Below are 27,002 nucleotides of genomic sequence, written 5' to 3'. Positions count from 1 at the left end.
AAGGGTCTGTTTCTGTACTGTACATCTCTATGTCTCTATGAAGTTTGATAACCAATGCTACTTATCTATGCTACTTAACTATGTGATCTGCCTGCATTGCTCGCAAGACAAAGCGTTTCACTGTGCCTCGGTACATGTGACATTCAATTCAATTCAATGGTGTTCCACAGGGATCGGTTTTGGGACCTCCACTCTTTGTGAATTTTATAATAGATGACACCAAAATTGCAGGTGTAATGGACAGCGAAGAAATTATCTCAGATTACAACAGGATCTTGATCAGATGGGCCAATGGGCTGAGAAGTGGCAGATGGAGTTTAATTCAGATAAATGCGAGGTGCTGCATTTTGGAAAAACAAATCTTAGCAGGACGTATACACGTAACGGTATAAGGGAGTGTTACTGAACAAAGAGACCTTGGAGTGCAAGTTCCTAGCTCCTTGAAAGTGGAGTCGCAGGTAGATAGGATAGTGAAGGAGGCATTTGGTATGCTTTCCTTTATCGGTCAGAGTATTGAGTACAGGAGTTGGGAGGTCATGTTGTGACTGTACAAGACATTGGTTAGGCCACTGTTGGAATATTGCATGCAATTCTAGTCTCCTTCCTATTGGAAAGATGTTGTGAAACTTGAAAGGGTTAGAAAAGATTTACAAGGATGTTGCCACTGTTGGAGGATTTGAGCTATAGGGAGAGGCTGAACAAGCTGGGGCTGTTTTCCCTGGAGCGTCGGAGACTGAGGGGTGACCTTATAGAGGTTTACAAAATTATGAGGGGCATGGATAGGATAAAATAGACAAAGTCTTTTCCCCGGATATTCCTGATGAAGGGCTTTTGCCCGAAACGTCGATTTTACTGCTCCTCGGATGCTGCCTGAATTGCTGTGCTTTTCCAGCACCACTCCAGAATATGGTTTCCAGCATCTGGAGTCATTGTTTTTACCCTGGATTGGGAGAGTCCAGAACTAGAGGACATAGGTTTAGGGTGAGAGGGGAAAGATACAAAAGAGACCTAAAAGGCAAACTTTTCACGCAGAGGGTGGTACGTGTATGGAATGAGCTGCCAGAGGAAGTGGTGGAGGCTAGGGCAATTGTAACATTTAAAAGGCATTGGACGGGTATATGAATAGGAAGGGTTTGGAGGAATATGGGCTAGGTGCTGGCAGGTGGGACTAGATTGGGTTGGGAACTCGTCGGCATGGACAGGGTGGACCGAAAGGTCTATTTCCGTGCTGTACATCTCTATGACTCTGTTAATGACTTGGATGAGGAAGTGGAAAGGTGGGTTAGTAAGTTTGTCAATGACACGAATGTTGGTGGAGTTGTGGATAGTGTGGAGGCCTGTTTACAGGTTAAAGAAGTAGGCTGTTAAGTGGCAGATGGAATTCAACCTGGAAAAGTGTGAAATTGTTCACTTTGGAAAGTCGAATTTGAATGCAGAATACAGGGTTAAAGGCAGAATTCTTGGCAAGGTGGAGGAATAGAGGCATCTTGGGATTACAGATCCCTCAAAGTTGCCACCCAGGTTGATAGTGTTGTTAAGAAGGGATATGGTGTGTTAGCTTTCATTAGTCGGGGAATTGAGTTTAAGAGCCACGAGGTTAATCTGCAGCTCATTAGAGCCACACTTGTTAGACCCCACCTGGTTAGACCACACTTGTAATATTGTGTTCAGTTCTGGTCGCCTCATTATAGGAAAGATGTGGAAGCTTTAGAGAGAGTGTCGAGGAGATTTACCAGGTTGCTGCCTGGACTGGAGGGCATGTCTTATGAAGGAAGGTTGAGGGAACTTGGGCTTTTCTCATTAGAGCGAAGAAGGATGAGAGGTGACTTGATAGAGGTGTACAAGATGTTGAGAGGCATAGATAGAGTGGATAGCCAGAGACTTGTTCTCATGGTGGAAATGTCTAACACGAGTGGACATAATTTTAAGGTAATTGGAGGAAGGTTTAGGGGAAATGTCAGAGGTAGGTTCTTTACTCAGAGTGATGGGTGTGTGGAGTGCACTGCCAGCAGTGGTAGTAGAGTCAGATACATTAGGGACATTTAATTGAATCTTGGATAGACCCATGGAAGTAGTACAATTAAGGGGATGTAGGTTAGTCTGATCTCAGAGTAGGATAAAAGGCCGGCACAACATCGAGGGCTGAAGGGCCTTGACTGTGCTGTACTGTTCTATGTTCTATGGATGCCTTATCATACCTTGGTGATTTGCTCTCTGCTACCCACAGCAAATCTGTATTGCAAGCCACAACAGGAATGTGAGGGTACTGCAACTTCTGAGGAATGTTGTCTGGGTTTCCAGCAGTCAAGAGGACATCGATAATCAACTGAAGATGTGTTTCCCACTGGATAGGCTCACAAAACAGGATAATGGCTGTAGAAAGGAAGAAGAAAATACCTTTAATTAAGACATATGGCAGCACAGGAAAACACTCAGAGTAACATTTAAGAAAATGCTTTAAGAAAAGGGCTCAGCTCTTTGAGATTTCTGCTGTGAACAATGTATGTCAGTAACATAAAATCATTATCCACTGCGGATCAAACTCAGGCTATAATCACACAAAACAAAGGCACTTGGGCAACACGTTGAAGAGGGTAACAAGTCATAATGTTACGAAGACACAGATGTGCAATTCTGACTGTTGCTCATGCTCATCTATTAGCCACTAGGGGGAGAACCAACATCTCGACGCTACACGTATGAAATGGAATACTGACAGATAGTTAAAGTTCAAGAATGTGAAATTAATACCTTCTCTCCTGCATCTAATATCAAAGTTTGAATCTGTAATGATTTATCTTAAAAGATCAGCACAAAGATACAAATATATAATTTTAAAACAAAAAGCTTTTAGTTATGGCTTAACATGAAAAGTAAGAAAGCTGAAAAGAACCACCAAAGAATTTCAGAACAGAAACTGAAGCAGCCAATTAACTAGTCAACCATGGGAGCAAGACAAAAAAATTGTTTTTCATTTATTCATGGTATGTGGGTGGCACTGGTTGGGGCCCTTGAGAAGGTGATACTGAGTTGCCTTCTTGAATCATGCAGTCCATTGTATTCAAATAGATGCACAATGCCATTTAGGAGATAGAGTTCCAGAATTTTGACCCAGTACCACTGAAGGAATAGAAATATATTTCCAAGTCAGAATGGTGAGTGGCTTGGAAGAGTTCCAAGACTTATATATTCACTAAAACCTCTATGGTACTATCAACATTCCCACTAATTTTGCTGTTAGAGCAGAATTAGCATTGATATAGTTGGAATTTATTGAGCATGGACGGTATGTCCTTGATCCTTCTCCCACAAGTTTCTGGCAGAAAATGCCAGATGACCAATAGCTTCTGCTCACTAATACAAGAAAAATCCATAGATTTGCAAGTTTAAAAACATTATTGTCCATCAACTTTAACACAATATCATTTAAAAATCAGTCTTTTAATGTATGTGGTGGCAACTGCGTTGACTGAGTATTGTTATGTGGCATTCGCCCCATGATAATAAAAGGTGAAATTAATAAAAGCAAGAGCCAATTGTATTTCAGAACTGCTTCTTAAATTACTTCTTCCATATGGACACAATAGACTTGCAACTTTATGAGTGCATTCAATTCAAGTTCAGCATTGCTGCAAAGCAATTCTAAACTTAGCTTATCAATTAAGTGCCAAGACCCAAACTGATTCAGGAGTTTGACTGTTCTCCAGAGAGTTGAATTCAGTTTAATTTTGGTGTCAAGTTAGGCTCTGATGCCATATTTGGACTTTACTTATATACTTGCATTGTCAGAGCAAAGTTAAACTTTTTTACAATAATGCTGCAGTCAGAATAGACATGAATTCTAAGACCTTGCCATTTAACGCAAGCAAGGCATATGTCAGACATCAGATACATTTGAGTTACCTTCAATATTAGGAAACTTCACAGGCAGAGATGGCTGAAAAATAAAACATTCTAGAGTCAAGAGGTTAATTAATCTCATGTTAGTTCAGGACAAAGATAACACAATCAATTTTTTTCAGGAGACATTTTCAGCAGTCAATTATAATGTACAAAGTATTGCAGTTACAAAACAGACAGTCCATTCTTAATTTTAATTAAAAACTTTGAGTGATGTTAGTTATGCAACAAAGCAACTTGTTGACTTAATTACTTAATTCCCTCAAAAACATTAACTGTGAAGCAATATTAATTATTTTGAATTACAATCATGCAGTCCAACTCAATGGAATACTGCTAAACACAGTGCTGGCTTAACTTGGGAAGTCTGAAAAAGGAGTGGACTAAATAGGTGTTGGAACTGAGGAATACAGGCATTAATTAAGTAAATGGGGGGGGTGATCGGTTGGTCAGTTTTACTAAAATTTTCTCTAAACAGTGACAGTAGTTTAATTAGTACCCTGACAGTATAAGTACTGTATTAAATTTATAGCACAACTGTTCAAACCATTGGATATGCTAGAAATAATTCTTGGGTGATATTTCTAAATGTGAAACTAATTAATGAAATAAAATACATGATAAAAATGACAGGCACATGTGTTGTCAGTGCAGCAGGTGGGCACTAGTGTACCTCAGTATGATCTAAATAAATCTCATCTGAGATAAACATCTTCAGCTTGACAAACTTTCACTCCCAAGTTAGTAAGCTTGAATCTGAGCTTTGGCCATTGCAACTAATCAATCAGAGACAAAGAAAGAAAGTTGCCTGAGCACTTTGTTTCAGGATGCTACCACATCCCTTTTATTACATGCTTCAGATTTGGCTTCTGGTCAGGAATGCGGTTGTAAGTGAAACATGTATGGAAACCCAGAAAGTCACTCTGGAGCACCTGTAGTGCAGTACGTTCAAGCTTCTTGCTCTGTGTGGAATGAGAGCAGGGACTGCAGGGAGGATTAGCAAACTGACCATAGCACCATAGTGAAAGGCAATTCAGATAAGGTGAGTAAACAGGAAAGTTGAAGTAATAGCGAACAATGAGACAAGGGTTAATGAGCTAAGTCCCGATGGTTGTGTCATATGCCTGTCATAAGGGCATCCCTCAGACTGGAGGGGAAGGATCCAATTTCCATAGTCTACATTAGTGCCAATGACATAAAACAGGACAGATTCTGTCTAGGGAGTATGAACAGTTTGAAGATAAATTAAAAGGCCATATCTTAAAAAAAAGATAATAACCTCTGGAAAGCCACAAACAATATGACAGACTAAATAGGTTCAGGGTCAGAGTAAGTAAAATAGCAAAAGGACAGAATTAAAGTTTCTTTATCTGAATGTGTGACAGATTCCATAATTTTTTTCCCAATCTTTTTTTTCCCTACTTGTGCACCATAAGTAGAAACAAAAAACCTATAGAAAGATTTTAAAAAGTTCAAAGGCCTTTGTATATCATGCACAGTTCATTCCAAATTACTGTAGGGCTGTGATTCTATTTTTCATTTTCCTCTCACCTTCCCATCTATCTCTACTTTCACATTCACTCTCTCTGATTTACTACTTCTGATTGTTGACTTCAGAGAGCTTGTCTTCCCCCTTGCTTCATAACTTTCTCATTTTAGGACATATCTGTATCTCCTTCCATTTGAAAATATTTGCTTGCCCAGAGGTTCACTTTTCACCCGCTTGTTTCTCCTCCAATCAGATTCCTTCTCGTATATTTGAAATTCCTCTGATAACAACTACATATTTTCCTCTGCTCTTTCTCAAGCTTCTTGAACTTTCACAGTTGGGATGTGATACTCAGCCTCACCCCTGCCCCCATCAACCTTTTTGTTGTGCTTGGCCTGTTCATTAGAATGCGTGGAACATTCCAAATAGCTGCACAGCCACACTTGTGCACTTTGGAAGGATCAGTGATGAATGTAGCATTCATAAGAAGATGAACAGCATAAATTGAAATTAATAGCTATGGTAATATTAGCCATTACAGAGACATGGTTGCAAGGTGACCAGGAGTAGAAATTAAAATGCTTTAGAAAGATAGGAAGAAAATAAAAGGAAGCACTTAGTTCTATTAAAGAATATGAACAATTGTGATCAAGATGTCGAAACGGTATGGGTAGAAAATAAGAACTAGCAAGGGAAAGAACTGGTGAGTACATGGACCCTTCAACAGCAACTACACTGTAGAACAGAACATCAATCAATCAATAACAGGCATTAAAAGAGAGATACTGCAATAACCATGGGTGTCTTTGGTTTTCCTATAAGTTCGGCAAATTAAATTGGTAATAATGACCTTGAAGATGAATTAATAGAGTATATGCGTAACAATTTCTCAAAAGAATACATATTGAAATGAACCAGGGAATAGGTTATTTTACACCTGGCAAATGTATAGTGAGACAGGAATAATTAAGGATCTCATAGCAAAGGATCCTTTAGGGAAGAGTGATCATAGCAGAATTAAATTCACATTCTGTTTCAGGGAGAACCTTGGGTCTAAAACAAGGGCTTTAAATTAGATAAAGGCAATTACAAAGGTACAGAGACATTTGGCACCAGTGGACTGGTATTTCAACTACATGATTTATAAGGGTATTGATTATTAGAAATCAAAGAAAGGCTTTGATTGTTTTACTGGGAAAATATGCAAGGTATTTATGCTTGGAAACAATGGCTGCAGTCTTTGTGTTTACAATGAATAAACTCTCAGTCTGCATATTTCCAGAAGGCTGTTGAAGCAATCAGGTTATAGCTGTACTGGAAACTGTCCATTTACATCTAAGGTGAGAGGTTGAGAATTAATTAAGAATTGCTGATGGGTTTCATGTTGCCATTCGGAAGAGGGGAGAAAAAAAAAAGTGTTGTAACCAGATTACAGGTTTTGCTACAAATCGGTGACTATCACAGACAGACAGACAGACAGCAATTGGCTTCCTGACCTTTTAAGTCACCACCAAACAATTAGAGAGAGAAAGAGACAGAGCCTGTACTTGAAGAGAGGAAAAAGGAGAAAAATTGCCTACAGTTCTTACAGATTATTTTTATTCAGTAGATTTGCGAGGAAGCATGTAGAGAAAAATGTAGTAACTAATGACACTACTGGCTCAAAAGGAAGTTAGCCAGAAATAAGTAAAGTATAGCTAATCTACCAATGGTTATTGATACACAATAAGGGAAAAACTAATAAAACTTGCTTTGATTCAGTGCCTTTCAATACTTCAGATGATCCAAACAATGTGCTAGGAATGATGAATTCTTTTTTTTAAAAAAAAACTATTGTCATTTATTTCACAGGTGAATGCAGTGACCGGTTTGGATCTAGCAACTTCCCTCTCAACAAGGAAGGGAATTATAGTTAATCAGTTTTATTTTGGCATAGTTGGTTGAATATTGTTGAGCTGGTCAGGAGAATTTCCTCATATTTTTCCAGTAAGTGCCATGGGATCCATTCTATCCACCTGAATATGAGCTGATTTGTTATGTTATTTGTAATAAAGCTGATGTTAGCTCATACAGAAGCATAGCTATACGGGCAATGATCAATCTTTACTGTCTTGTTTAATTATTCCTGTTGGAGTATCCAGTGAACAACGGAAGACTATTTGATTACAGGGGATCACAGCAAGCACATCTCTGAAGAATCGTATGTACACATTTCAACGAAGATCACATGTTGGGGTTTCAATTGGTCAGCTTATTTGCCATCGGAATCTGAGAAAACAACTGTATAATAACATAATAAAACCAAAATAATAGCAACTACAGTCAACAGAAATTTCACAGTATCAATTTCAAGATTTTGCTACAATATGAAAATCTTGTTCAGCAAAACTAAAGGTTTATTCTTCCCACAGCTTTTTCTTTCAATTGCAATTTTGTGAAGACTTGGTAAGAAGGCTAACGAAAGTTTAGTTGCAAAATGTACACTGGATCTGTATATGCACTGGTTCCTACAATACTTCACATACAAAAATTAAATAACTTATTTTCAGTCTGTGATTGATCCACTGATCTTGCTGAACACTATTTTTGTGAGGAAACCTAAAATTTTGAGTTGGTTACAATTTAAATTCTTAGACCATTTTGTTATTTCATTACAATTAATGAGTTACGAAATTACTGTGATCAAAATATATGCACTGCATTCAAAAGGCTCTAAATTGTGCTGTGAAATAAAGCTTTAATAGCTAAGTGTTGCTTTATACATTATAATGTTTTATGATAAATACCTACCAAAAGAAGTTAAAAATCACACAACACCAGGTTATAGTCCAACAGGTTTAATTGGAAGCACACTAGCTTCCGGAGCGACGCTCCTTCATCAGGTGATTCCAATTAAACCTGTTGGACTATAACCTGGTGTTGTGTGATTTTTAACTTTATACACCCCACTCCAACACCAGCATCTCCAAATCATACCAAAAGAAGTGTCACTATAATATACAGAGTTTTGGAATTCACTCAACTCCATATCCATTTTGTAACTTCAAGCAGATTGATGCATAGAAGATTAAATGTATAAGGAATTGCGCAATAAGGAATAAGTACTACACAATAATACACTAAAATTGCTAAATCTTTTACCAGTTACCAAGTGTTTAATCACTTCAAAGCGATGACACAAAAGGAAAAAGGCACCAATACATTTCTGGCAACACTATTAAAAAGTGATTCATTGGCAAGTCTAACAAATTTGGTTAACACAAAAAGAGGAATTGCACTAAATTGCTTTCAATAAAACTGAAAACAAAATTCAAGGAAATTAGAAAGAAAGAGAAAAATGAAAGTTTATTTAAGTAAAGCTAATACTCACCGATAATGCGGGTTTTCTGTCATGATCCATCGTGTCCAACAAGGGGAATGCCTCTCGCAACATTTCTATGGTAATAATCTTGGTAAACCCAATGCTGACACAAAGTTAAGAATCAGTAGTTTTTAATAAAAGGGAATTATAAATAGCCCAGAGAATTCTTAAATAGAAAATGTCAGAACTTTTAATATAATTCAACTGTAGAGAGAGAAGTAAAGAATCCAAAGCAAGTTTTACTTAAGCAAAAACAAATGCAAAAAATATCACTAATTCCTGTCAGGATTTGTTGATTTTATTAACATTGACAGGGGAAAAATACGGTTTTAAGAATAGATAATCAAAAACCACTGTCAGCCTATCTCACAAAGATAGCTAGAACTTAAATTTAATTGGGAGGAGGTACTGAAAAAAGATTTAGAGGATCTCGGTAACAGGCGAATCCCACAGGAATAGACAATGAGAAGAGTATGAAGTCATGAAAAGGGACAAAGTGGGGAGGGTTATGGGATTGAATCAGAAGAAACTGGTTGGTGGAAGTAAAGGGAAGTTCAGCACAAAGTATTACAGGAGGCAACTCTCACCCCCATCCTAGTTTTCACCAAATAACAGTTTAGAATCCTAAATTACTCAACTCAAACGAGTAAGAACTTCACATGTGGGTAAGATGGAAAGAGTTACACTGTTATGGGTCTGAAAGAAAACAAAGCAATAAAAGTTACAAAATCATCATGTCACTGTGTTCATCCATTACAACTGCTGAACAAATAAAAAAAATCACAAAAGCAGAAAACTTATACTTATATAGGTAAGGGGTAAATGTAGGGGTATGGGTGGGTTGCGCTTCGGCGGGTCGGTGTGGACTTGTTGGGCCGAAGGGCCTGTTTCCACACTGTAAGTAATCTAATCTCTCTTTCTATAACCCCTTCCAGTCTTATAAGCCTCTGAAATCTTCACCCTCCTCCAATTCTTTAATCCTCAGGTGTATTGCACCACCATTGATGGCCATGTCTTCTGCTACCTCGACTTTAAATCTTCTTCCCTTCTCCACACTTCTCAACTTTGTTCACATCTAATATGTTCCTAAAAAACTTTGTCCTGCTAGATATTTGGTCTTAACAATTCATTAAGCAGCTTTTCTGACAGCTTAGGGCATTTCATTATGTCAAAGTCAATATAAATGCAAGTTGCTGAGAGGAGGGATGTGGTTAGTGATGGGCTGGCCAGAGAATTCACATGACAATATCATTTGCTACTTCTTATTATGAAAGTGTGCAGACCTTTTTTTCTTGTTACATTCCCTCCCTGCTTTCAAGAACACTACTAGAAGCCAAGCAGGAATGGTCTGCTTGCTGAATATCTAGCTTGGACACTAAGATGTCTGCAAATTGAACTTAATGTGAGGAAACTGTACAGATAACATACATTCCGCAACAGCTGCATAACTGCTGAAATGCATCCAAGTAAAAAGCAGAACTAATTGAAATTGGTGCAATTGTTACATGAAGATAGGCAAGAGATGTAACATTTTAGACAGATGTGATATGAAATGTGAGATTGCTAAGGTCAATGTCAGAAAATGTCAATCATTAAAAACGATGTTGATAACGATGGAAGTTTGTAACTAGATTTTGATATATAATTTCTGACAATGTATTCCCAACACAGATGTTAAAGTGCTGTCTGAAAGGTACAAAGGTGATAACAAAATCAAGAAAAAAAAATCCTAAATCAAAAAAGATCACATTTATTTTGGATTATAAGTGTTTAAACAGAAGCATAGAAATTAAATAATCAACTGAATTATTCTGCTCAAAGCATCTGTATTAGCACTTTGACAAGAGTGAGCTATTCAAATCCTTTATTCAAATCTGCCCTTGGTTAATATTCTTCAATATCTTTACTTTTCAACGAAAGATACAACTGCATTTTAAAATTACTTTATAGCCTCTGTTTCATTTATACTTAATACTTAAAAAGTGACCAAAGTTCTAATAACATAAATGACTTGGATGAGGAGGTTGAGGGATGGGTTAGTAAATTTGCAGATGACACAAAGATTGGAGATGTCATTGATAGCATTGAGGGCTACTGCAGGCTGCAGCTTGACATATACAGGATGCAAAGCTGGGCTGAGAAATGGCAGATAGAGTTCAACCTGGATAAATGCGAAATGGAAGGTTGAACTCATATGCTGACTATAGGATTAAAGACAGAATTCTTGGCAGTATGGAGGAACAGAGGGACCTGGGTGTGCAAGTACATAGATCCCTCAAAGTTGCCACCCAAGTGGGTAGGGTTGTTAAGAAACCTTTCATTAACAGGGGGATCAAGTTTAAGAGCTGTGAGGTTTTTCTGCAGCTTTACAAGTCCCTGGTGAGACCACATTTGGAATATTGTGTCCAGTTCTGGTCACTCTACTATGGGAAAGATACGAGGCTTTGGAGAGGGTGCAAAGAAGGTTGACCAGGATGCTGCCTGGCCTGGAGGGCTTACCTTATGAAGAAAGGTTGAATAAGCTCAAACTTTTCGCTCTGGAGAGAAGGAGGAAGAGAGGAGACCTGATCGAGGTGTACAAAATAATGAGAGGAATAGATAGAATCAATAGTCAGAGACTTTTCCCCAGGGCAGGATTGACTGGTACGAGGAGTCATAGTTTGAAGATATTAGGAGGAAGGTATAAAGGAGACAGAGATTGGTTCTTTACGCAGAGAGTAGTGAATGCATGGAATGTGTTGCCAGCTGTGGTAGTGGAGGCAGAGTCATTGGGGACATTTAAGCAACTGCTGGACATGCACATGGATAGCAGTGAGTTGAGGGGTGCGTAAGTTAAGTTACTATATTTTACATTCGGATTAAACCTTGACACAACATCGTGGGCCAAAAGACCTGTTCTGTGCTGTACTTTTCTAAGTTCTATGTTCTAACATTCCAAATAAAATAATCATACTGCCTCTTTCACTCTTCTAGTAATAACCTAGAGTTTTTTCTAAATTCATTCATGTGATAATGGTATCACTGGCTAGGCTGGCATTTGTTGCCCATCCCAGAGGGAAGTTACAAGTCAAACATGTTGCTGTGGGTCTGGCGTCACATATAGGCCAGACCAGCTAAGGATAGCAGTTTCCTTTCCCTAAAGGACATTAGTGAACCAGATGGGTTTTTCCTGACAATTGACATCATTAGTCAATGTAGTCATCATTCGACTCTTAATTGCAGATCTTTTTATTGAATTTAAAATTCACCATCTGCTGTGGTGGGTTTCAAACTTGGGTCCCCCGAATGTTACCAGTGTCTCTGGATTAACAGTCCACTGTTAATACAAATGGGCCATCATCTCCCCATCCACTTGTAACATGATTTACCAATCAGTAAAATTAACACTTTACACATTATTCCATTGAAAACCAAAATGTATTCATGCAAACTAACAAAAATGAGTATGAAACAAGGTAGCTGGGCTGCTAATAAGCTAACTTTAATGTTAGTTCCCCAGACTGTAAGTAGCAAACAGTTTGCCAGCTTGTCGTGGGAATTCCCAAACATCTCACGTCCAATGCATTGTCGAGTTACTGGTCCTGGCATTAGGTAAAAAGTACCACACACTTTCATTTCTTGACCATTTTGACATGTGGTACAAGACTGAAGTAAATGCAAGGATTAAAGCTATGTGAAGAAGAAAGCTATGAAACAGTGAGTGACAGGTGGGATACTTGGGTGGAGAGGAAGAAAGACTTTCACATATTTAATGACTGATAGGCATAGATCATAACTGTATTTATCTATATCTTATCATTGAAAGGGATAGTTCCATTCAATTGTTAAATGATCTCTACACCGATCGGTATTTGACAAGATGCTATATCAAAGATTACTACAAAATCACAGCTCATGCTGTGGAAGCAACATAAACATATTGTAAAAAATTGGTTCACTAAAAGGAAGCAGAGTGTGCAGAAATAGGTGTTTTCAGAAATGGGGAAGTGGCATATCACAGTCATTAGTGATGACGTATCAAATTATTTACGATTTATACTAAATGACTTCAATAAAAGGACCAAATCTATGGTTGTTAAATTTGCTGATGATACAAAAATCAATAGAAAAGTATGTTGTAAAGAGGACATAAAAGAGTCTGCAAAAGTAATAAACAGGTTAGGTGAGAGAACAAACATTTGACAAATAGAGAAAAATATGGGAAAATGTGAACTTCTCCACACTGACAGGAGGAATAGAACAGCAGTATATTATTTAAATAGAGAGAGAAGCATTAGTGAGGCTGTCCTTGAACACTAATCACAAAAGGTTAGTATGCAGGTACAGCAAAGTATTAGGAAGGCAAATGGAACATTGTCATATATTGCACAGGAATGGAATCTAAAAATAGGGAAGTATTGGTACAGTTGTATAGCCAAAATAGACCACATCTAGAGTACGGTTTACAGTTTTGGTTTCCTTATAGAAAGGAAGTATTAGAGACAGTTCGGCGATGTTCACTCAACTGATATGCAAGTTGGGCGGAGCTTATAAGATCATAAAAATTAGGAGCAGCATTAAGACAATCAGTCTCTTAAGCCTGGTCCTGCCATCTCTTAAGATCATGACTGATCTGGCCAAGGCCTCAATTCCTCTTTCATGCCCTCATTTCCTCAATATTTCAAAATCTTGTCAATCTCCTCTTTAAATACTTTCAGGTGATCTAGCCTCCACAGTTCTCTGGGGTAGAGAATTCTAGACATTCACTACTCTCTGGGACTATTAATTCCTTGGCATCTTGGTTTTAAATGATGGTCTCCTTATTCTGTAATAATATTCCCTGGTTTGAGATTCCACCAATAGGGGAAACATCTACCCTGCTGACACCCTCAGAATCTTGCACGTTGCAATGACTTCACCCCTCATTCTTCGAAACAATAATGAATAAAGGCCTAACTGTTGAGCCATTTCAATAAGTCAACACCCCCATCCCAGAAAACAGTCAAGTGAATCTCTTTTAAACTGCTTCCAATGACAGTACATCCTTAAATACTGGAACCAAAACTATGCACAGTTCAGTGCAGCTTTACTAACACCCTGTACAATTGTAACATGACTTCCAGATTTAAACTTAAATACCCTGGCAGTGAAGGCCAAAATTCTTATTCGGTGCACATGAGTACTAACATTTTGTGTTTCATGCACAAGATCACCAGATCTCTCTTCTGCACTTTTTTGGGGCATAACAGTGTACCTTACGATTCTTCCAAAGTGCATGACCTCATATTTTCCTACATTAAATTCCATCTGCCATGTTTTTCTCCACTCCCCCAACCTATCAATATCCCCTTACAGATTTCTTATGTCCTCATCACGTTCCTTTGACCTATTTTTGTATAGTCAGCTAATTTGGATATGTTACATTCTGTGCCTCCTCAAGACATTAGTCAAGGAGAACCTACCTTTTGGCATCTACACTGTCAAGCCTATGAACTGCGTATCTTTCAACAGCGTCTCCCCTCATTCTTCTAAATTCTAATGATTACAGGTCCAACCTACTCAATGTCTCCTCATATGATCCCTCCACATGCAGAATCAACCTAGAGAATCTTCTCTGGATTGCATCCAATGCCAGTATATCTTTCCTAAGATAATGGGACCACAATGGTTTACAGTATTTTAAGCATGGAGAAAGTGAGGGCTGCAGATGCTAGAGATCAGAGTCGAGAGTGTGGTGTTGGAAAAGCACAGTCGGTCAGGCAACATCCAAGGAGCAACAGAATTGAAGTTTCAGACATAAGTCCTTCATCAGGAATGAGCTCATTCATGATGAAGGGCTTATGCCCAAAACATTGGTTCTCCTGCTCCTTGGATGCTGCCTGATCTGCTGTGCTTTTCCAGCACCGTACTCTCAGCACAGTATTTCAAGCATGGTCTGACTTGTACCTTGTATAGTTTTAGCAACTTTTTTTATTTTTATAAACCCCTTGTGTCGTACTCACTATTTGCCTTCCCACATATATTTGCATCATTCGCAAACTTGGTGTTAATAACATTCACCTCCATCATCCAAGTTATTAATATTCATTGTAAATAATTGTGGCCCCAGTACTGAAGCCTGTGATACTCTACTCATGACATGTTGACTTGTTGGAAATGTCCCCTTTACTTCAACTCTGTTACCAATCCTTTATCCATGCTATAATATTAACCCCTACACGTTATCTCTTACATTATTCAGTAGCCTTATCTGTGGTGCCTTATCAAACAACATTTAGAAATCCAAGGTTATTACATCCACTTTATCTATCCTACTTGTTAGCTCCTCTACCACATGAAATGGAGGATTGCTTTTCAGACTAAAGACCTGTGACCTGTTCTGCGGTGATCAGTGCTGGGTCCCCTTTTGTTTGTAATTTATATAAATGATTTGGATGAGTATTTAGCAAACGTGGTTGGTAAGTTTGAGAATGACACCAAAATTGGTGGTATAGTTAACAGTGAAGAAGGTTATCTAAGATTACAAAGAGATCTTGATCAATTTGGCCGATGGGCTGAGAAGTGGCAAATTGAGTTTAATTTAGATAAATGCAAGGTATTGTATTTTGGTAAAACTAACAAGGGGACGAGTTAACGATAGGGTCCTGGGCAGTGTTGTTAAACAGAGAGACTTGGGTGTTCAGGTACAAAGTCCTTTTCAAGTTGCATCATAGGCAGACAGGGTGGTTAAGGTGGCATTTAGCATGCTTGCCTTCATTGCTCAGACTATTGAATATAGGAGTTTGGATGTCATGCTGAAGTTGTACAAGACATTGTAAGGCTACTTTTGGAGTACTATGTACAGTTCTGGTTGCTCCGCCAAATTGAAATGGAGAGAATTTAGAAATGATTTACCAGGTTGTTGCCATGACTGGAGGGTATGAATTACAAGGATAGGTTAGGACTTTTTTCACTGAAGCATAGGAGGTTGAAATGTGACTTTGTAGAGGTTTATAAAATCACGATGGGCATATATAAGCTGAATAGCAAAGGTATGTTCCCTAGTGAGGGTAAATTCAAAAGTATGTGAATTCAAAACTAGGGTGCATTTTTTTAAGGGTAGAGGAGAAAGATTTAAATGGGTTTTAGGGGCAACATTTTCACAGTGTGGTTCATATGTGGAATATACTGCCAGAGGAAGTGGTAGATGTGAGTACAGTTACAACATTTAAAAAAGCATTTGGATAGGAAAGGTTTAGAGGGATATGGGCTAAACACAGACAAGTGGGATGTGTTTAGTTTTGGATACTTGGTCAGCATGCACAAGTTGGAGCAAAGGGTCTGTTTCTGTGTAGTATCACTCTATGGGTTTCCTCAGTATTGTTCTTCCTTTGTGATAATTATTAAGTAATTTTCTCTCCCCACTTTTAATCCCTTTGTTATTTAGTATTTTTCAGAATGCTATGAACCCCCTTTACTATAAAGACTGATACATATTTGTCCAACTCCTCACCCATTTCCTGGTTCCACATTATTATTTCCTCAGCCTCTTTCACCAAGGGCACTTTGTCCTCTCTCTTTCTTTTCAGATACTTAAGTTAGTTTACTGGCTGTTTTTATATTACTTGCTAGTTTGCCCTAATGGTTATTTTCTCCCTCTACTATTGTTTCAGTAATCTTTTGTTAGCTTTCAAACTTTCCCAATCTTCTGGTGTATCACTAATGTTTGCTACATTGTATATTTTTCTTTTGATTTGATAAAATCTTTAACATCCTTGGTTAATTGTTGTTGGTTTATCACCTTCAAGAATCCTTCTTCCTCATCACCTGTCCAGCCACCTCTTCTCCATTTAATTGTTAAATATTTTAACTGTACTCTTGAGCTGTAATAGTGTCTCCTGTTTTAAACCAGTTGGCCAAAAGAGACAGGGAAAAAATACTCACCAGTCAGCTATGTGTTTTCCTGACATTTCACACTTCAACTCTGACATGGAGAAACTGGTTGATGGGTCTCTGTCTGCTGCTGGTTTTTATCTCCCACACCACTGCACTTCTAACACAGATCTGCTCTCCCAGGCAGCTCCACAGTAATCCTGACTTGCTGCAAACTCCTCCCAGCTCTAGTAGAGGTAAAGTTAGACAGGTTGGACCTTTTTCCATTGAAACATAGAAGAATGAGAGCTGATTTTATTGAAAGATTATAGGATCCTGACAGGAATGACAGGGTGTTCTTCTGCGAAACATTATAGCCAATGGCCATGGTTTAAGACTGAGATGAGGTTTTTTTTTTCAGAAAGGGTTGAGAATCTTCTGGATTCTATTCCCAAGAGAATGGTGGAGGCAGGGTTATTGAAGATTTTTGAGGTAGGGGTGGATGGACTCATTTATCTGTGAAGAATTTATAGTGATCATAGGAAAGTGGCAATGTGGAATTGAGGATACAATCAGATCAGCTATGATTTTGTTTTGCCTACTCCTGTTTTTAATTCATATAAATATATGTAGCTATAAATATTTGCCCATTTTATTGTTGTAGATTTTTCTGGATTTTAACTGAATTGCACATGCCCCTAATTTGCAACAGCAAACTTCAGCATTACTGCTCTTGTATCTAGATTAAATTATTAATTAAAAACAAGCACCTTAACAACCATATTCTCTAAATCCAAACAGACATCTACTTACTGCATTGTCTGTCTATTAATATGACTACATTTAATAAATGCTGCAACATTCGGCAACATCTTTTAAGCGATAGCCGAATTGATGACATAGGTCAGACCCACTGGACGTTTCAATATGCAGAGTCTTTTGTAAGAGAAAAACACAAATTAAATCAGTCCAGTAGAATCTCAGATTACAAATCCTGCTGACCTCTCATGGTTAGCCCATGGCTTTCTAAATGTTCACTAAATTTATGGACTCAAAGTTTGATAAAACATTAAATCTCTAAAAATATAGAGTGCACACAGATATAGATAAATTCTTTTTAATATAATTCCAGTATAGACACCTAAAAGGATACCTTTTAGCAATCTCCATGACTGGGCCTTGCCCCGAGACCAGTACACATTTATCATGGTAACGTTTAAACATTCGCAATGGGCTGTGAGACATCAAAACTTGATCCTGAGAAATCTGTTGAGATATTTTAAAAAGTAGTATATTAGTACAGGTCGTTTATTCGTGACTAACAGTCAAATTTGAAACAAAACATTTATTTTGCAGAAACATTTTATGATGATCTTTCACATGCATGAATGAATTATAAAATTCATTCCTGACTTCAAATATTCATGCAACATCAAGATCCTCTCAGATTTATTCTGAATGATATACAATCATTACCTATTGCTATTGGACTATTTACTTCACTGCTCGAACAATGGATCTTAATCTCAACCTTAGAAAAATACTTTTTATTGTACCAGGGAGATAACTTTCACTCTCAGTATTGAATATCCTTGTGACCTAATCAATTTTAAGGCATTTCACAAGGAATTCTGCTTTGAGCCTGCTATCCAAAGTATTTTCCAAAGGACATCTCCTTTGCAGCTGGCTAGGGAAATTTCTTTTAGCTTATCAGTTTGGCCTCAAATATAGTTCCAAGTTGATCTGTTGATGTTAATTTTGGGTTCCAAGTAGATGAGAAATGTGAATGCTGAACAGTGCACTAAACAGTTAGCATTGTAATTTTCCATAAAGTCAATGTTTAACACACACATGTGGCATTCACAATTTTTATGCAACCTCTGAACAGTTCTGCTCCTAAAACATTGTACTTAGGACAGGAATACATGATGTCATGCTTATTCTTTTCAAAGTTTTACTCCATGTACTCATTAGTCAGTCATGCAGTTCTATAGATCAGAAAAAGGCCCTTCAGCCTATCGAGTAGGCAACAATTAAAAGAAAACACTTAATTATTTTAATGCCATTTTCCAGCACTAGACCCACAGCTTCAAACATCTTGGCCTTGCAAATGATTCTTAAATATTATGAACATTTCTGCCTCTATCACCCTTGGCAATGAATTTCATATTCCCACATCCTCTGGGTAAAACAAATTCTCAAATGGAACTTACTTAACCCAAATAACAAGATCAAATCATATCTTTCTGACTAAAATCATAATCGGAACAGGAAGAATATTTTACCATCATGTTCATCCCCAATGCCACCCACTACCGCACTTCTGCTTCCCATTTTACATAAATGCTAATCCTGTTTATAAAGTTCCAGACTACTACTTCCCCTATTTTTAACATACTAATTCTGATCACAATATGATGCACTCTCTCAAAAATGTTCCTAAGGAGAACATTAGTTTTTTTTACTATAAAGAGAGCCACATTACCATCCTGAAGAACTACACTGCAGAAGAGCAACATGCACCTAACGAGCTCCACTTTTTAAATTGATTCGTGAGATGTGGGTATTGCTGGTAGATCAGCATCTATTGCCCATCCTTAATTTCTCAAAGGGCATTAAAAGCTGAAGAACATTGTTGCGAGTCTGGAATCACATATAGGCCAGGCTGGGTAAGGACAGCGGATTTTCCTCCTGAAAGGATATTAATGAACCGGATGGGTGTATACAATAATTGATGATGGTTACATAGTCACAATGAGGCTATCTTTATTCCAGATTTTTATTTAGTTCAAATTTCACTATTATTTCATGGTGGGATTTGCATGCAATTCGCCAGAATAGTAGCCCAATGTTCTGGAGTACTTTATGTAACAGTGTATATTATTCAAGAAACACATACTTTACAAGGTAGGTATTCTTAAAGAACAAAATTCAAATCAGCTCCATTCCTTACTACCTACCTTTGGTAAGTCTAAATAATATCCTGAAATTGAACTTTAAGTTATTCTTATGCTTTTATTTCCACTGCAGTTCTTCATAGATTTTACCACTATTTATCTAATAGGCAGACTCAGTAGAATGTGGTGTGCATGATGCTTACACTGATTAGATAATTATTGTATGCTCTAAATATAACATAAATTTAAACATAAACTTCCAAATAGATGGTCATCTTCCCTCTGCTCTGAAAAAATGTTAACTTGTTAATTACTGAAATCCACAATCTTGTTTTTGTAGTCCCTTTCAACCTCTGGAATATCCGCACATTTAGAAATATCAGAAGAAATTCAGAAGGATCAAAAATACATGAAAGAAGGAGGAACAAAAATGAGAGTGTGAGTGGACAGAAGAGTAATAAAAACAAAACAAAATGCTACTCAGTTGGACGACAGAAGCAGGAGCGTCATTCTAATGAGACATGAAGGAAACAAATTTAATCTATGAATCTATTTAATCTAATTTAATCTATGGAAATGTTGGGAGATATTCCTGTGCAAAGTTTATAAAGTATTGAAGAAGAAGCTTTAGCCACTAGCTAAATAAAAACATTTATCCAGTTCATACACAGTAGCTAGCATTAGAAACTGAATCAAATTGGACGATTATCCTCAAGACCAGGTTTAATGTTCTATCAAGTTACTTTTCTAATGACTTACATGCTATGAAATTCACCTTCTCCTCACTTTAGTCTCCATCCTATCAGCTGTCACAACCAACTAGGAAATAGCTCTGACTGTGAAAATCAAAAGAATTATCAATATTGCCTTTTCAAATCAAAACTCAATACCTCAATCTGCCTTTATAATTTGTTTGACACAAATATCTTGCCAGACTATTGTCCAAATGTTGCGCTCTCATTTTTACAATTTCTACTTGAAAGGAAATCCCTGGTGCTGTACTGAACACTGCTGTCAAAGTGAGGAACAAAGTTAAATAAATAATCAATTTCCCTAAAACATCTCAAATGAAACCAGCAGCTACAACTGCAAATGTGCACCTTTTAATTATTACACTGTTGCTTTGTGAAATACAGTCAATGGGCATCACCCTTAATCACACGTTAACTTTAAATCTGCTGAGAAAATCAAAACTAGAGATAACCTGACTATAAATTTGTGAGCAAATTCTGCTACACAGTTGTAAATATCATTCTCTAGTCTCAGCTTACTCACTGGAAACTAGCTTCTGATATTCAACTACATGCTCTATGACATTATACCACATAGTCTACACCCCTTCTTATAGATTCATTGATTCTCATGGCGCAAAGGCCCTTTGGCCCATTGAGTCTGTGCTAACATAATTATCATTAAAAGTCCGCTAATCCCACTTTCCTGCATTTGTCCAATATCCTTAAACATTGTATTACCTGAAGTACTCATTCAAATATTGTTTAAAGGTTGTCAGGTTTCCGGCCTCCGCTACCTTCCTAGGTAGTGCATTCCAGATTCCCATCATCCGCTGAGTTAAAAAGACTTTTTCCCTCAAAATCCCTCTGAATCTCCTGCCCCTTACCCTAAAACTATACGCTCTAGTGATTGACCCTTTAACCATGGGGAACAGCTGCTCTCTATCCTTCCCACAATCTTATACACCTCAATCATATTCTCCTTCAGTTTTCTATGCTCTAGAGGAAACAATCCAAGCCTATCTAGTCTATCCTTAGAGCTCAATTTCTCCATCCCGGGCAACATCCTGGTGAACCTCCTCTGTAATCCCTCTAGTGCTATCACACCCTTCCTGCAGTAAGGTGACCACAACTGCACACAGTACTCCAGCTGTGGCCTGATCAACGCTCTGTACAACTCCAACATTACCTCCTTGCTGTTATGCTCTGCTATGACTGATGAAGGCAAGGGTCTCATTCGCCTTCTTAACTATCTTATTCACGTGCTTTGCTGACTTCAGGGATCTGTCAATAATGACCCCAAGATCCTTCTATTTCTTTAAGCTAGCTGGTGTCCTGCCATTCATTAAATACTCCCTCATTTTGTTCTTCCAAAATGCACCACCTCGCATTTATCAGAGTTAAATTCCATCTGCTACTGATTTGACCAACTCATCTGCATCATCCTGTGACCTGTAACCACCTTCATTATTAATCACTCTACCAATCTTGATGCCGTCAGGAAATTTACTAAACATTCCCCTCATATTTGGGTTCCCAGTACTGATCCTTATGGTGCACCACTGAACAGTAGCCTCCAGTCAAACAGTTTTCTACCACTACTTTTTGTGCTCTATTACTGAGCCAGTTTCTGATCCATCTTGCCAAGTTTCTCTCAATTCCATGTGCTTTAACCTTCTCGATCAATCAGCCTCTCATGTGGGACCTTGTCAAAAGCTTTGCTGAAATCTATATAAACTATATCAACTGAGCTTCCCTCAACATATCATTTGATCATATTTTTTAAAAATTCTAACAAATTTGTTTGACACGACAGCCTTCTGACAAAGCCATGCTGACTATCCCCAATTAACCCATACCTTTCCAAGTTGGTTTTAATTCGCTCCTTCAGAATTTTCTCCAATAATTTCCCTATCACTGACAATGAGTCTCACTGGGCTATAATTTCCTGGTTCATCTCTATTACCCTTCTTAAAAAGTGGAACTACATTAGCCATCCTCCAGTCCTCTGACACTTTCCCTGTGGCCAGAGAAGAATTAAAAATTTGTGTTTGAGCCCCTGCAATTTCCTGTCTCGCCTCCCACTGCAGCCTGTGATGTAACTAACCCGGGCCAGGGAATTTGTCTGTAAGCCTGACGGAGCCTCCAATGCCTCCCCATTTCTTATGTCAAACTGTGCAAGTTCTTCATAGCCCCTTTTCCTGAATTCCGTACCTACATTCTCCTTTTCCGGAGTAAAGACTGAACAGAACTATTCATTTAACTCCCTTCCAATATCCTTCAGCTTCATACACAGGTTGCCTCCTCGATCCCATATCGACCCTACCCTTTCCCTGGTTCACTTCTTCCCTTTAATGTGTTAATAAAGTGTCTCCATAATCTTGGTCACAAGTCATTTCTCATGCCCCATTTTTTTCTCTTCTAATTGCTTTCTTAAGTTCCCTCCTGCACTTCCTGATTCCCTCTAGGGTTGCAGCTGCTTGGCTGTATTGCCCCAGTAACTCTGGTTGTTAACTCGTATCTGGTCCTATAACTTCTCGATATTACAGATAGAAGTGGAACAACCTTAACATTATAGGACCAGATACAAGTTAACAACCAGGGTTACTGGGGCAATACAGCCAAGCAGCAAACATTGAGTGTGGACAATCAGGCTACTTGCATTACTGCACTGCAACCTTTATGTTTATATGCAACTTGGTCACTGATGGTGCTGCAAGTTCTAACTTAAATGGTTAATTCCACCAAATAAAACATTCTTATAAATACACTGATGTAGACACTCACAGGCACTCCCAATACACGAGTTAATTGGTCGGCTTTTACTTGTCGAACACAGTTTCCTGAATTTGTGACAAACACCACGGGCATTAAAAATTCTCCTTTAACATTCACCAGCTTCTTGAAAGCTTTCCTGGCAGCTGGTATGGGAGTTTTTCCTCGCACCAACACTCCATCAATGTCAACAAGGAGGCCAAAGTAAGGCTGAAAATTCAACAGAAAGAAGAGTTACTTAGTTTCTAGATGTGTTTGGCAACACAATAGAACCAAATGCTCAAGTGAAAAAACTAATTACTATTCAGAATTGATACCATTATCCACATCAGATTTTACAACAATTCACTCACATTAGTCACTGCAAGTCAATGCCTTCAATTTTTGATCCTAGCAAAAAAACTGTCTATATAAATGCTTAAAACTTACAAGTCCTTATACAGAGCTTTGGGAGATGCTATTTATTACATTAATAAAATATCGCAAGCATAATGCATTTACCAGAAACCATATTTCCATTGTTGCACCTCAGTATATTATCAGCTTTCAAATAATACTTTAAAAATCTGAACTTAAACAACCTGTTAAAAAAGGGCACTACAAATCACATAACCTTTAGCTTCTGAGTTCACAGCAGTCACAACTCTCAAACAAGTACGCAATTATAGATGGAAACTCACAGCATGCTCAAAATTCATACATTCTTTGTTTAAAGATGAATTGTCAATGAAGAACTAAAGCGTATCAGCTGACTCATCATTCACTTTCACCACAGACATAAAGGTACATCAAAACTAAATGCAAGTTGATGAATGTGAAATAGATATAACTGATCTTTCATTGCATTATGATGGTCCCTTGTCTAAAACAAAGGATGAATCTCAAAGCCTCAAACAAAAGCAAGAGGTGTAATCAGCACACCAACTTCCTTCGCAAAAGGGTCTTTGAATTTACACAAATACAAGGTGAAGAAACTATTTTCTTGTCTACTTTAAAAATAACACAAGCTGCTTGCAGAATTCCATCAAAAAAACCAATGAACCGACTGCCAAGGTAATAAACAGGAATAAATGGCTTAAAAGTAGAAGAAGATGATGACCAGCCTTCTGCAAGACAGGTCGCAGCTTACTGAAAAACATCTGCTTACAAGACCTTTATTTCAACTGTAAGCATCATCTAAGAAACTATAGGCCAACTGAGAGAGATCCAAACAATGATGCATTGTATTTTTAGTCACGTTTCTGATTACTGTCAAAACAGATTCAATAACAATAATCCTCTTTAAAATTACCCATTTATCTGCTGGTGATTTTTTTTCTGCCAGAATTCAGATTCTGACCTGAGTCAAATGAGATGATTAGAAGAAACTGGGGAGAAATCCATTCATTGCAGAAGCAGTGTTACAGGCGAAGATATGTCCTTCTTACAGCACTTGCTGCTGTACATCAGCAGCTAAATTGTGTAAAACTCGCAAAGCCACTTTAACAGTGGCTGAGATAAGGTATGTTTGTTAGATTAGTGAAATCGTAGGTGATTATATTAGGACCCAGTGTGGCAGGTGGCTGCAGGACAGGTGGGTTGGGGTAGGCTACCAGGTGAATTATGTGGTTATGCAGGTTTAGTGTCAGCCACATGGATGAATGCTTAGGGAAGGAAGTGTAAGGGTCCAGTAGATAGATGGAGGAGGGGATGGTGAGAGTTAGAGTCAAGTCAGGATAAGTGTTGGAACTGGGAGGAATTGGTAATCTTGGGACCAACAGCACTGGGAAGGGAAGGAAGTTTTCAAGAGGTTGTGGGGTGTGTGGCGATAGTTAACAAGATTATTGGAGAATCAGATGTTCAGTTTAATAATTACCCAGCAGTGGGGGGATCTAAGATGGTGGCGATCTGAGAAGATCACACTGCAGAGCTTCTCAACGCAGCAGGAGCAGGACGGTCCTTTAATCCACCCAACCCAGGTCATCAGGATTTCTTGGGGCATTGGAAAGATTGTAGAGCCCCAAGAAACATTTAAAAATTAACTTACCTGTATTTTCAGCTGTCCAGAAATGCCTAAAAAGGGAGGAGGAGCATCCAAGGCTGGGTCTGCAGCTCAGCCTGCAGCTCAGCCTGCAGCAGCCTTGGAGCCGATTACTCTCCTGGACCTGGGAACCAGCTCTTGGAATCTCGCGGGATGTTGAGAAACAGATTGAAGAGAAGCTGGCTTCAGTCTCTCTCATGCTGCAGAAACATGAGCAGCAGCTGGGAGACCTGGAGAAGAGGACGGATGAGGTGGAGCACAGGGTCACAATGGTGGAAGCTGATGCCAGTACATTCAAGGATGAGATCCAAGCCCTGAAGATGCAAGTTCGTAATTTGCGTGACCAAGTGGATGATCTTGAAAACAGGGGCAGGAGAAAAAACATTCGGTTCATTGGTCTGCCTGAGGATGAGGAAGGTGAGCAGCCTGCGGAATTTGTTGAAGATTGGCTTCTGAAATTCCTTGACTTGGAGACTGGCATGAGAGGATTGAAGATAGAGAGGGCTCACCAGGTCGCAGCATGGAGGTCGGGTCTGGGTCAATGCCCTCATCCTTTCCTGGTGCGGTTCCATCATTACCGGGATAAGAAGAGAGTCTTGGAGGCTTCCAGACTCCAGGGGAAGGATCCAAAGGCCCTAATTTACGAGGGGTCTAAGATCATATTTTTTCAGGACTTTTCAGCAGTGGTGATCCAGAAACGAAAATCGTATGATGGTGTCAAGAGAAGACTGAAGGAGCTTGGGATTCAGTACTCCCTGAGATATCCGGCAGTGCTTCGGATCACTTTAGATGGATCCATGCATCCCTTTGACACATCGGAGAAGGCAAGAGACTTTGTGGACAAACTAACCTAAGTTAAACAATTGTAGTATGTATAAATATTGCTGTTTGGGTATGCATTTATCATTCTGTAAAAGAAATGGAGGAAATCCGGTTGGAGCTTTGTTTTTTTCCCCCCTTTTTTTACCTCTATTGATAATAATTTGATTCAATCTATGTCTGGCGGTGGTTAAGATGTACATTTTAAATTTCTAAGTTAGGACATACCAAAGGATGGGTGGGGTATTTATTCCCCCTTTTTTTATTCATATTGATATTCTATGAGGTGCTTATTCTTTTTAGCTTGTGTTTGCGATTCAGCTCTAGCTGGGAGAAGTAAAGGTGGTTGAGATGGTTAGATGCCTATTTATGGGCAGTTCAGGACGGGTAGTTGCCTCCTGCGGGAAGGGGGTGAGTTTCCCTACTCAGTGCTATTGGTGCTTCTTATGTTGGTTTGTTTTCTGGTTTTTGTTGTTTTTTTTAATAATTTTGTATGTTTGTTAAAATGTAGTTTTTATATTTGGTGGACCATGTGACACTAAGGCTCAGCCATTTGTGGTTTGGGTTCCTCCTCTCTGGAATTTAAAGGTAATTGCAGAAGATTATGGCTAATGATTTGATTAAATGGTGTATCTGGAATATCAAGGGAAGTCACTCACCAATTAAGAGGAAGAAGGTACTCTTGAGTCTTAGAAAGGAGAAGGTGGATATTGCTTGGAGACACATTTGGATGACAAGGAGCATCTGAAATTACAGCAGAATGGCTTTGACCGAGTTTATTTTTCATCATTTAATACCAGAAGTAGGGGAGTGGCTATATTGGTTCAGAAAAATCTCTCATTTAAATTGTTGGAATGTGTTAAAGACCCATACGGGAGGATTGTAATTCTTAAAGCCTTGATTAATGGGGAAAAATATGGTATTTTAAATGTTTATTGTCCCCCAGCTCATCCTCTTAAATTCTTGGTAGATGCTTTTTCTAAATTGATAAGTCTCAAGACTTGGCACATCATTATAGGGGGAGATTCTAACTGCCTCATGGACCCCACAGTAGACAGGTTGCCTAAAGGTCCCTCGATACCCTCTGCACAAACTAAACAGATATTGGGTTTGTGTGGGGAATTAGGATTGGTGGATGTCTGGAGGTATCTCCACCCTACAGGTAGGGATTTCACGTTTT

General features: G+C 38.4%; 1 protein-coding gene across 1 annotated transcript in view; it reads right to left on the bottom strand.

The window, feature by feature from the left end:
* The window catches only part of zgc:77375 (uncharacterized protein LOC402927 homolog), a 55,955-nt gene that overhangs the window by 7,696 nt on the left and 21,257 nt on the right, over window positions 1-27,002 (bottom strand). The window contains exons 2-6 of the mRNA XM_060835151.1: window positions 22,996-23,193; window positions 17,734-17,846; window positions 8,760-8,853; window positions 3,904-3,937; window positions 2,199-2,373 (exon numbers count right to left, since the gene is read on the bottom strand). Of these exons, the coding sequence (XP_060691134.1) occupies window positions 2,199-2,373; window positions 3,904-3,937; window positions 8,760-8,853; window positions 17,734-17,846; window positions 22,996-23,193 (614 nt within the window). The remainder of the gene's footprint in view (window positions 1-2,198; window positions 2,374-3,903; window positions 3,938-8,759; window positions 8,854-17,733; window positions 17,847-22,995; window positions 23,194-27,002) is intronic.

Source organism: Hemiscyllium ocellatum, chromosome 14 (genome assembly GCF_020745735.1).
Source record: "Hemiscyllium ocellatum isolate sHemOce1 chromosome 14, sHemOce1.pat.X.cur, whole genome shotgun sequence".
NCBI lineage: Eukaryota > Metazoa > Chordata > Chondrichthyes > Orectolobiformes > Hemiscylliidae > Hemiscyllium > Hemiscyllium ocellatum.
Note: the sequence above shows the minus strand (reverse complement) of the source record. Positions and strands in the feature narration are given on the sequence as shown.